General features: G+C 39.9%; 1 protein-coding gene across 4 annotated transcripts in view; it reads right to left on the bottom strand.

Annotated features, from left to right (window-relative positions):
* LOC132683211 (ceruloplasmin) overlaps positions 1-3,572 on the bottom strand; it is a 96,400-nt gene extending 92,828 nt beyond the window's left edge. For 3 of the 4 annotated variants that reach the window (XM_078432253.2, XM_078432252.2, XM_078432254.2), the window contains exon 1: positions 3,234-3,572. In XM_078432253.2, coding sequence (XP_078288379.1) covers positions 3,234-3,379 — 146 coding nt within the window. In that variant the 5' untranslated portion in view covers positions 3,380-3,572. The remainder of the gene's footprint in view (positions 1-3,233) is intronic. The other variant, XM_078432255.2, reaches the window with a different exon arrangement.
* Between the last annotated feature and the right edge of the window lie 8,456 nt (positions 3,573-12,028).

Raw genomic sequence — 12,028 nt, 5'->3', positions numbered from 1 at the left:
ACAGCTCAGTGGGTCAGAAGTCTGGCATGGCATGACTATCTTCTCCCCTCAGGTTATCACAAGGCTGACATCAAGGTGTTGGCTGGTCTGAGCACTCATCTGGAGGACCTGGAGAAATCTGCTTCCAAGCTCATTCAGGTTATTGGCAGAATTCAGCTCACTGTGATAGTAGGATTGAAATCCCCACTTCCTGGCCAGCTGTAAGCCAAGGACCTCACCCGCCTCCTCAGGGCCACCTGTATTCCTTCTCAAGTGGCGTCTTCTGTCTTCGAGTTAGCAGCAGTTTGTTGAATCACCTCAAATCTCTTTTCTTCTTTCTCTCCTTCTTCTAGAGAATTCTTTGGTTTAGATTAGGCCCACCCAGATCATCTCCCTATTTTAAAGTCAACTACACCACTGAATATAACACAGATCACAGAGTATTCGCTCACCATACGGACAGGTTCTGGAGGTTTAGGGCCACCTCTAACATGGTGGATTAGGAGATGGGGCCTTTGGGATGCACTTAGGTCATAAACATGGAGCCCTCATACATGGGATTAGGGCCTTATAAAACATGCTCCAGAGAGATTTATAGCTTCTTCTACCATGTAAGGACACAGTGAATAGGCTACTATAACCAGGACTAACCAGGAAGAGAGCTCTTACTAGAACATGGCCATGCTTGGTACCTTGACTTTGAATTTCTCAGCCTCTAAAACTGCAAAATACATTTCTGTATTCTTCTGTGGTATTTTGCTATAGCAGCCCGAAGAAACTAAAACCTCTGGACATGCTGGTAATCAGACACAAAGAAGGGAGAAACAAGTTGCTACCTAAACTCATGTATACAAAAAGTTTAGCATAGTGTTGGCGAAATTGCTGAATCTGTGTTCAACAGTCACAGTTAGATGTAATTGGAAAAAAAAAAAAAAATCACAGGCAGAGTGAGCAGCGCCATCTAGAGTCCAAAGATTCTAGGCTGTCCTTGAAGCCACGGATGATCAAACCAATGTTGCAAAACCTCCCAAAACACACACAAGACACAAGAATATTTAAAACCAAAGGAATCCTCTGACCCCCACTTCCCCTCCCCATTCTTTTAAAAAAATTTTTTTATGTTTATTTATTTTTGAGAGAGAAAGACAGAGAGCGACCACAAGTAGGGGAGGGGCAGCGAGAGAGACACAGAATGTGGAGCTGGCTCCACGTTCTGTACTATCAGCGCAGAGCCCGACACGAGGCTGGAACTCACTCAGGACCCCAACTCACAAACTGTGAGATCATGACCTGAGCCGAAGCCGGATGCTTAACCGACTGAACCACCGAGGCGTCCCTCCCGGCCCCGTTCTTAAACTCCCTCTCTCTTCTGTCTTCTCTACCTTCTGGTATTACAGACTTCTTCATTAAAGCATGCTTGGAGCAATGTCTTGCACTTCGCTTATGCTCAGTAAAGCTGATTTGATTTTTAATCATGAGTAATAGCAGAAGAATGGTGGATGGGGGCTTGGAGTAAAGCAGACTTTTTTTTTTTTTAATGTGTCTTGTTTCCCTATAGAAACCATGTATAATTTACATTGTATTTAATCAGGGAAAATCTTGCATTCATACAAAATAATTTGGTGAAGTCATGAAAATAGATCCTATTCCTAAGAAGAGAATACTACCTCAAAACCAGGTTTAAAAAAAAATTATTGTAGGATGTATTAGTTTTGTTTACAATCAGTTATTTTTTAGGTCAGAAACTTTGCTTACTGTATATTACTAAATTAATAATTTAACAGATATTATTAGCAGATATGCATTTATTTTTTACTGTGAAAAATGTCAAACATACATAAAATGAATGAGAATAGCATATACCCATCAATAGAACCAACAATTATGAAGATTGGCATACTTGTTTAGCTGTTTTTAAAGATATAATCTTAGCAGCTGATTGTCATTGGGTTCATTTATGCTTTATCAGCATTAAAATGCATTTTAAAAAATTTTGTAATGTGGGGCGCCTGGGTGGCTCGGTGGGTTAAGCGTCCGACTTCAGCCCAGGTCATGATCTCGCGGTCTGTGAGTTCGAGCCCGGCGTCGGGCTGTGTACTGACCACTCAGAGCCTGGAGCCTGCTTCAGATTCTGTGTCTCCCTCTCTCTCTGCCCCTCCCCAGCTCATGCTCTGTCTCTCTCTGTCTCAAAAATAAATAAATGTTAAAAAAAAATTTTAAAAAAATTTTGTAATGAGACAGAGCATGAGCTGGGGAGGGGCAGAGAGAGAGGGAGACACAGAATCTGAAGCAGGCTCCAGGCTCTGAGTGGTCAGTACACAGCCCGACGCCGGGCTCGAACTCACAGACCGCGAGATCATGACCTGGGCTGAAGTTGAATGCTCAACTGACTGATCCACCTAGGCAACCCTAAAATGCATTTTTAAAAGTAGTAAACATGGGGTTTGGTGACAAATGTTTAATTGGCATTATTAAGACTGATGACCTCAGTATAAACTTCATTATAAAAACATCAAGAGCTATACTCATGCTTTTCTATATTGTATGCTGACTATTGCTTGAAATAAGAGGGCTTTCACCTGAAACACGAAAACATTTAAGTTACAGAGTTTTTTTTGACGGGGGGGAGAGCATCACAATAGCTATCTCACATATTTTGTGCATGTCTGATGTACCTCGCACTGTACTAAGAGCTTTACCTGTACCCACTCTTCAAAGAACCCGATGAGGTAGTTTTGTGATCGCCATTTTCCAGATTAGCATGCTAACGCTGAGAGAGAGAAACTTAATTAACTGCGAGTCAACTAACAAGTCTTAAGCACAGTCATGGTTATTAAAATTGTATTTGATTTCTATAAATGATGTTTTAAAGGATTAAAAATCATTTTAGTCTTACCTGCTAATAATCAATAAGTGGTATAATCAACATAACATTTTGTACTGTTGTTATTTAAAGTACTTCTGCACAAACAGACAAGAAGACTGAACCCTGATGAAAGATGCAACATCGACCGGAGGAGGTAGTAAGCCCACACAGATCCCCCAGGACCAAGGGGAAATCAGTCGAGCAGCCTTCCCACCCCACCAAAACGTGCCCAGGAATTTAGAGGAGTTTTATTAGTTTCCCGGATTTCAAGTCCACATTTTGCAGTTTCCATATACAACAAATTAATAAAACATTTTATCTTCTTCCCTTTATTTTTTAATTGATAACTTATAAATTTGGTCTGTACACAATAAAAATAGTGACTTACCTGTCAACTGAAATTAGTCTCTTTTCCCCATTGTCAGGCGCATAGTTCCAAGTTGTTTCGATAATCCCAATGTAGTAATGTTTCTCTTTCGCCCAGGCTGAGTTACTATATAAAAGTAGAAAAAGACCCAGCAGCAAAATCTTCATTTTTTTTTTTTTTCCCTCGTGGAGCCTGAGAAGCAACAAAGTGAAATCAGAAGCAGGCAATTTTATAAATAAGGCTTTCTTCCTTTATTTGCTTGATTGACACATCTTCAGGTTGCACAAAAGTAAATTGTTTCGTAAAAGCAAATAACGTTTCCCACTTCGGCTCAGTTCTCGTAAGCCCAGGGGGAAAAAAAAGGTTTCTGTTGCCAGGCTTCTCTGATTACAAATAAAAAAGCCAACAGTTATTGTTGGAGCCGCTAGAGTGTGCATAACTCTGCTTTCCTCCATTTGTTGTGTAAATTCCAGGAGGGCAAAAATCATCTCTAAATGCTCCCTTTGTTCCTCGAACAATATGCCACAGTACAGCGCCCTGCTCGCAGTGAACTGTTAATAAATCATGAGGAAATTAGGCAAAATGGATTAAAATGTGTCACTCTTTACTTTTGAAATGGCTAACAATACTTGATTGCAACTTGATGAGATGAAGTACGATATTTAGCATGCCAAATTTAAGTATCCCACAATAAGAATCTTATTGTGAAGGATTTATCTATTTTGTATGCTCTTAACACATCTGCATAGAAAGTTTGCCAAATTATTCTGCATTACTATATGCAAAATAACTAGCAGAGCATAACAGGGGGTGATAATTCTGTTTTATCATTAAAGAAAGCAGACATAAGTAGATCTGTTTTCAAAGGCAAAGGTTGGTCTTAGTAAATAGGGGTTTATACCCTAAGTGAATACAAGTTTATTAACAGAAAATCCTGGTTGTAACACTGCACATTTTGTGTTAATATAATCCTTCAATGCATTTTATGTATTTGTCCCAAGTTATTTATAGAAATAGATTGGCATAGGAGAAAGAACCCTGATGTTTGCATAATTCATTAATTTAATAAGTATTAGTGAGTGAGCCCACTGTGTGCCAGACCCTGTTCCAAGTGCTGCAGATACAGCAGTGAATAAAGCAGACATGAAACCCTACTTTCATCAGCTTATGTTCTGCTTGCAAGAGACTGGTAATGTACAAATGAAGAGAGAAACAGCTAGTATTAGCAACAAGTGCTATGGAAAAAAAAATCAGAGAAGGACAATAGTAAGTACCAGGGAAGACAGCAGGATGAAGATCAAAATCTGATGGCACCATGTCATATCAGGCAAGAAACTTAACCTCAGTTTCCTCACCTGTAAAACCTCAGTCTGGGAGGACTATTGTCCAAATGGTAATTGAAATGATCTACTAAGTTAAGGCATAGAGATACTTCTCCCACCAGCTTATAATAATCTTAACTAATTGCCCTGATACAGAAAACTGAGTTCCAATGCTCGGTATGCCCCAAGACCTCCTTCTAGAGCCACCTTTAACTATTGTGCCCTCATGTCCACTGAGAGGAACACTGGCCAAAATCTGTGCCTTGCAAGATGCTGTTCCTTTTAAACATTGGTGTCCAGAGGGGCTCCTATTCCCAAATGTTCTACTTGTAGGGGACATCATTTAGCAGTTCATACTCCCAAAGGGAGAATGGCACAAAGCCACTGTATGAGCCAATAGCTTTCCGAGCATTTCCTTCTTTCTCATTCTCTACTCCATGCTCAAACTCAGCCCTGAGAGATGGGAGGACAGTGATCAGATCACAGCAATAATCCCTGAATTCACTTTTTTCAGTAAGTCTACCCCATTCCCACCAAATAAATAAATTAATTAATTAACACACACACACACACACACACACACACACACACACACACGCAGCTCAGGTAGTACTATGGAGGGCTCCAGAATGTATACTTCTAGCACCACTTATATTGGTGGTGAAATGAAATGGTTAAACAGTAATACTCCTGGCCAGTGGGAGTAAATATTTTATGTTGCAATGCAGAGAAGGTCAGGAAGTCCACATTTCTGTCCTGTTTTGTGACAGTTACCCTTCCCATAAAGCTGCTGAGTGGCAGGAAGTAGGGAGAATGCGCTGAGCCTCAGGACTGTCTAAATAAGCACTGTGGGCTAATAAGCAACCAGCCATTGACAGGGTCATTTAACACTGCAAATCTTATAGTGATTCCAGAGCTGGTACTCAAAAGTGAACTTTGAATAATGCTGCAATTGAGAATTTCTGCACTCCAGAAATGTGTCACAGCAGCACAAACTGGAGTGACACAAGAAGAGCAGAGGGCCCACCAGGAGAGGCTTAGCTGACTTGGAGCATTGCAAGAAAGAAGAGAAGAATCTAGACGGGACCAAGTAGCTTATCCACTTGGCTGTGTCTGTCAGAAGGTTGTTATCTCAGAACCCTGGGGTATATCTTTGTAGTTTGTTATAAATAATCACTGCATACTTAGAGTTACATCGCACAAATTTTAATCATTTTCCACAATTTCTTTCTTCTTTCTTTCTTTCTTTCTTTCTTTCCTTCTTTCTTTCTTTGTTGTTGTCTGAAAGATTTCTGGATTGGGTGAGTCTTATGTGCATTTAGCAGTTAAGGTCCTGGGGCTGATAATGGCTAAAATCAAGGAAGCTTTTGTTTTATTTCTGTTCTGGCAAGATTTCCTGCTTATACCCCCCAGATTCTTTTTGGTTGATCCATGAAGCTTTTAACATGATAAATCAGAATTATTGAGAAACAAACTGCCAAGGACAGTCTTTCACTCTGTGACAGCAGGAAACACTCACTATAAAATAGCAGTCTGTTCATGACCAGTCAGACCACCATGATGTTATCTTTTTACAGGAAATTGTGCAACTCTGGAATGTTATCGGCGAGTGGGGTCACATGAAGAACTCTGATAACAAGCCCCCTGACTTGAACTAGTATAACACCGGCTTGGCTGATCTTCTCCTCTACTGCTCAGTTCGTGACTATTTAGGGAGTGTCACATAGATGGGGCTCTGGTTGCTCCATCCCCTTTGGCTGCCCATTAGTGGGTCAAGGTTGGGCTCATCACCTTCTGGCAGGTAGAGGGGTCACAGGCGGGGGAAGAGAAAGCCTAGATTCTAATCCCACAAAAGCCTTGCTGGTGTCGATGTGTACATTACAATGGAGGAGATTTGTTTTTTAATGGCATTATATTTTAATGGCCATTCTTGTTTTCTTACTACCATGCACAATGTAGAAATCAAAGCATATGATTTGTTAGCAATGGAAGAGAACCAAAATAGTAGAATCACTTTGTAATTATTTTTTTAATGTTTATTTACCTGCGAGAGTGAGAGCAAGAGAGAGAGAGTGCACGAGAGTGGGACAGAAAGAGAGAGAGGGAGACACAGAATCTGAAGCAAGCTCCAAGCTCTGAGCTGTCAGCACAGAGCCTGATGTGGGGCTCCAACTCACATACCACAAGATCATGACCTGAGCCGAAGTCCAAGGCTTAACTGACTGAGCCACTCAGGCTCCTCTAGAATTACTTTTATAAAAGATTAAAGAATAACTTATTCACAAGGCTTAATTACATGCAACTTCAAATATGTGACTTTCTTCCTCTCTTGCCATGTTTGACCCCATTCCCTCTTGCTTCTATTCCATGCTGGGGTAATACATTCTGTATAGCTCTTAACACTTTGAAATCTGCCTGGGTCTTAATTTACAAAAGATGATGACAGTCTTTTCCCAACTAGCATGATCCCCCAAAGATGTCAAAGCATCATAAAATATTGAAAATTAAAAACATGATGAAAGCATATTTCTTATTGGAATTATCTGTTTATGTGACTGTCTCCTCAGTTAGACTGGGCTTTCTTGGGGGACCAATGACTATGCCTTGTTTTGTGTTGAATCCTAGGCATTTAGCATAATGGTTGACACACAACTTAATAAAAATTGAAAGAATGAATAAATGTTAACTATAATAACAGTCAATAACATTTATTAGATGATGACTGTGTGCCAGCACAGTGCTTTATACATTTTATTTCATTTCATCCTCAAAACAACCAATTAGATATATTAGTTTTTTTATTGCTTCTTTAATGAATCACCACAAACTCAATGGCTTAAAACAACATAAATTTAATATCTTACAGGCCTATATGTCAGAAACCAGATGTCTGTATCATCAGGCTAAAATGAAGGGGTCAGTGGGGCTGCATTCCTTTGTGGAGTCTCTAGGGGAGAACCTTTTCCTAGCCTGCTCCAGTTTTCAGGGGTTGCCCACATTCCTTGTCTCAGAGCCCCCTTCCATTTTCAAAGCCAACAATGGCAGGATGAGTCCTTACATTGCATCACTCCAACCTTCTCTTCTGTCTCCCTCTTCTACTATTAAGGACCCACCTGATAACCTTGAATAATTTCTCTATCTTAAGTTTAGTTGATTAGCAACCTTAATTCACCTTTATCATGTAAAATAACATACTTATAGGTTCCGGGGATTAGGATGAGGACATCTTTGGGAGGCCATTATTTTGCTTACAGTATACCACAAATAGATATTATTATTATTATCTTCATTTTACAGACAAGGAAACTACAGATAAGAGAGATTTTATCCCTTGTTGAAGACCCCATATCTAGCAAGTGGAATAGATGGAATTCAAATATAAGCCTGCCTGACCCAGAGATGCACTGTGATCCTCTGGGCATTAGAGAATGGTTCCAGACTATGGGCTGGGCCTCTCAGTCTCTCTGTGTTGTGGAAGGATTCTGGCCAGGGTTTGGTTGGCAGCTGGCAAATTTAGAACCTTCATTTTGTCAGTTGACAAAAAGATGACTAGATTTAGAGGGCTCACTGATTACAAACAAACTTGGAGAATAAATCAATGTGGTAATGTATTCATTTAAAAGTAAAGGAGGATGTGTATATATTATTATTATTATTATTTTGTAATCTCTGCACTCAACATGGAGCTTGAACTCACCACCCTGAGATCAAGAGTCACATGTTTTACTGACTGAGCCAGCCAGGTGGTTCATATATTATTGGGGTTTTTAAATTTTTGTTTATAAGTCTACTTAAAAAATCAAACTATGGGAAAAAAATTTCTTGGTAAGTATAGAATTTGACCAAAAGAGTGTATATTCTTAAGGCATATTCCTTTATTTTTTTCTTTGTTTTTTTTTTTTTTTTTTTTGCACTAACAATATTTCTGTTGAAATAATGAGTACTCATCATTAAAATGAGAGCAGAAAGTTGTGCTGGAGACACATCCCACTGATGCATTCTTAGTCTTTGACTCTTCCTGTTAAGAATGCATGCAGTTGAGGACTTTTCCATTCAACTCCATTCACCAAGTCACACTTCATGTATCCATTAAAATAGAGTTTATTTTACTAGACTATGACTCCTGTCCATCTCTGAATCTCAAAGTCTAGGATTGTGCTCTTAAGTGAACGAGTAGATGAATTAAGCATTGTTTTTGGTGAATTTCGGGCAACATCTTCAAAAATTAAAGAGTAGTGTAGTTTTGTCAGCAATTCTTTTAAAATTTTCAAACTTGGATGTTTCTTGTGGGAAAGGGAGGGATGGCTATTTGCATCCATATTTCATAGGTTCTCATTGGTTTCAACAACAGAGAGTGAAGTAGTATTATTACTTTTATCCAATGTTATAATAGCATTATTAGCATATTAATTTTTAAAAGTACACTTCTGGGGACACAAGTTAGAGTATTTTGGGGCAAAATGATACGATTGATAAGACTCCAGGTATTTATATATTACTTATGAATTTACAAAGTTAAAAAGTAAAAGGAATGAAAAGTCTGGCTTTGGTTTCAAATCCCATGCTGAACCCTTTTATTTCACCAATTCCTGATTTCAAATATTCTTAGCTATTGTCTAAGGCATGAGCTGTTAGCCAATGCACAAGACATGTCTAGTCCCTACTTCCTGTTCCCTCTAAGGCTACAAAGGCTCTTTCCCAGCCTTAATCAGTTAGGAGTAGCCAGATAACAGGGGTTTGACCAATGACACATTGGAAGAAGTTAGCTGGGTCTCTTCAGAAGACTTTACTTTCCTGATAAAAGGAGATGCTGCAGTCAGTTATTACTCTTTTTTTCTTCTTCTCTGCCTTCAATGTGGATGCAAGATTTAGAGTTGCAGCACCCATCTTGCAACTGCAAGGCAACAGTCATGAGGGAAAGGCCAAGGGCACTAAAGACACTGGCCTTTTATCATCAAGTTGCTAAACCAACCCTAGCAGCCACCTATCTCCTTTCTTAAAATTTTGAAAGAAACACCACTGATAATCCCCTCTTAGCTGGGTCTCCTGTTACTTGCAGCAGAACACATCTCAAATGTTAATATTGCTAGATACAAGGTGAGAGCATGACTCCTCATTCTTGGTTCTGGAAATCTGGTACTTATACATACTGTAACCTGCCACTTCCAATAATATATGGAGTTGTATTTTAAAGACTGACTCAAATTCTCACCCATACTATGAGAACTTCATTTTTTTGATGTTTGCAGTTTAGTCCTGTCTTCTTTTTTTTTTTTTTAATTGAGCTAGACTTCAGTTTGTAGCCACTGTCTTTGTTCCTCTTGACCAAGCCCACTTCTATGTGTTGAAAGCCTTGTTACACCACTGCAGACTCTACTCCAGTGGTACAGCTTACAGAAAGAGGAAGCAGGTGGAACCAAGATGACAGAACAGCATGGAAGTTTTTTTTGCATCTTGCATCTATGAAATACAGCCAGATCAACACTAAACCATCCTGTACACCTAGAAAACTGATTTGAGGATTAACACAACAATCTGCACAACCTGAACCACAGAACTCAACAGGTACATGTCTCGGAGAGGTGAACTTGGGGAGAGAGTAGCTGCAGAGAGCAGGGAGTTGTTTTTGCTTGCAGAGAGAGGACGGAGATGGGGGTGGGGGGAGAGTATGGGACCCTCCCCCACCACCACCAAAAACAGCTGGAGACAAAGTGGAAAAGTGGAAAAAGCCGCAGGGATTGAACTAAAAAGGGAGAAAGGAGAAAGGAGAGGGTTTAAATTCCATTAAGACTCTATGAACAGGGGGAGCGCAGAGTCTGAAACTACAGCTCAATACCTGGCAGTCCTCTGGTGGGAAGGGCGAATCCGCAGGAACAGAGTGGGTCCAGGAGGTTCTCGGGCCACATGGGGAGAAGCAGTTCCCCTGCTGGAAGGACATTTGGTAGAGGTTGTGTGGCCACCTGGTCCCAGCAGACCCCAGAGAACAACCACATTCGCTGGTGCTGGAACAAGGTCATTAGGGGGAAGCCTGGCACCAGATGTGTGTTGTGATTTTCATAATCTCTGAAACACTGCTGCTACATGATCATGTGAATTTTTTCTGTAGTGGGCTGGCACCCAACCACGGTCTCTGGGCATCGGCAACAGCATGGTTCCACCAACGTTCCTGGATGGAGCCAGCACCCGGGCATTGCTCAGTGAGACCCTCCCCCAGAAGGTCTGAGCAGGTCAAAGCCACAGTCCCTCAGAAGTGAGGGGTCAGGAAACAGCCGCATCTGAGATAAAACTCAGGAGAGAGGTGCCACCTGGCAACCTGACAGCTTGGTCACAGATAGTGTAAAAGTGGGAAGTGGATGGAAGCCGGAGACAAAGGACAGGTGCATGATTGCTGGTATGGGAGAGCACACAGTTCCCATACTAGAGACTGGGTAGCTGGGTGACACCACTTTCACCCCTCCCCCACATGCACAAACACACATTCAAGTCCCACAACAATCCACCCCAGTAAGCTAAGCACCACCATCTAGTGGAGTACAGAGCCGTTACACTAAGCTCCGCCCAAGTGGGCCAACCTCGCTCTTCAGGAACACCGAAAATCTCTCTGCCTGCTTAGTTTACAGACTATAAAGTTCTTCATAGTTTGACTTCAAGGGGAAACCAATGTAATTTCAATCGTATTTCAGTCTGTTCACTGGCCCATCTATTCAATTCTCTTTTCTTTTGCTTCTTTTCTTCTTAAATACAGAAAGAAAAAAATTATTTTTATTTTAAATTTTTATTAAAAACATTGTTCTTTATTTTTTCTACTATATTTTTACCTTGTTGTAAATTTTTCAAATTCTATTTTACTTCCATCATTTCATTTTATTCTATTTCACTGTATTCATTTTCTCAAATTTTCAAACATTTTCCTTCCCCCCCCTTTTTTCTGTAATCTATCAAACTCCTTTCAATAACCAGAACAAAACATACCTAGAATTTAGCATCATTTATTTGATTATTGTGTGTGTGTTGTTTTTAATTTAATTTTATTTTTTTTTACCTCATCAATTCCTTTTCTCCCTTCAAAATGATGAAACGAAGGAATTCACCCTAAAAGAAAGAGCAGGAAAAAATGACAGCCAGGGACTTAATCAACACAGATACAAGAAATATGTCTCAACCAGAATTTAGAATCAAGATAATAAGAATACTAGCTGGGGTTGAAAATAGATTAGAATTCAATGTGATTTATCACATCAATAAAAGAAAGGACAAGAAACACATGATCCTCTCAATAGATGCAGAGAAAGCATTTAACAAATTACAGCATCCTTTCTTGATAAAAACTTTTAAGAAAGAAGGGGTAAAAGGATCATACCTCAAGATCATAAAAGCCATACATGAAAGACCCAATGCTAATATCATCCTCAATGGGGAAAAACTGAGAGCTTTCCCCCTAACGTCAGGAACAAGACAGGGATATTCACTCTCACCATTGTTATTCAACATAGT

This window comes from Panthera onca, chromosome C2 (assembly GCF_046562875.1).
Source record: "Panthera onca isolate mPanOnc1 chromosome C2, mPanOnc1 haplotype 2, whole genome shotgun sequence".
Classification (NCBI taxonomy): Eukaryota; Metazoa; Chordata; class Mammalia; order Carnivora; family Felidae; genus Panthera; species Panthera onca.
Note: the sequence above shows the minus strand (reverse complement) of the source record. Positions and strands in the feature narration are given on the sequence as shown.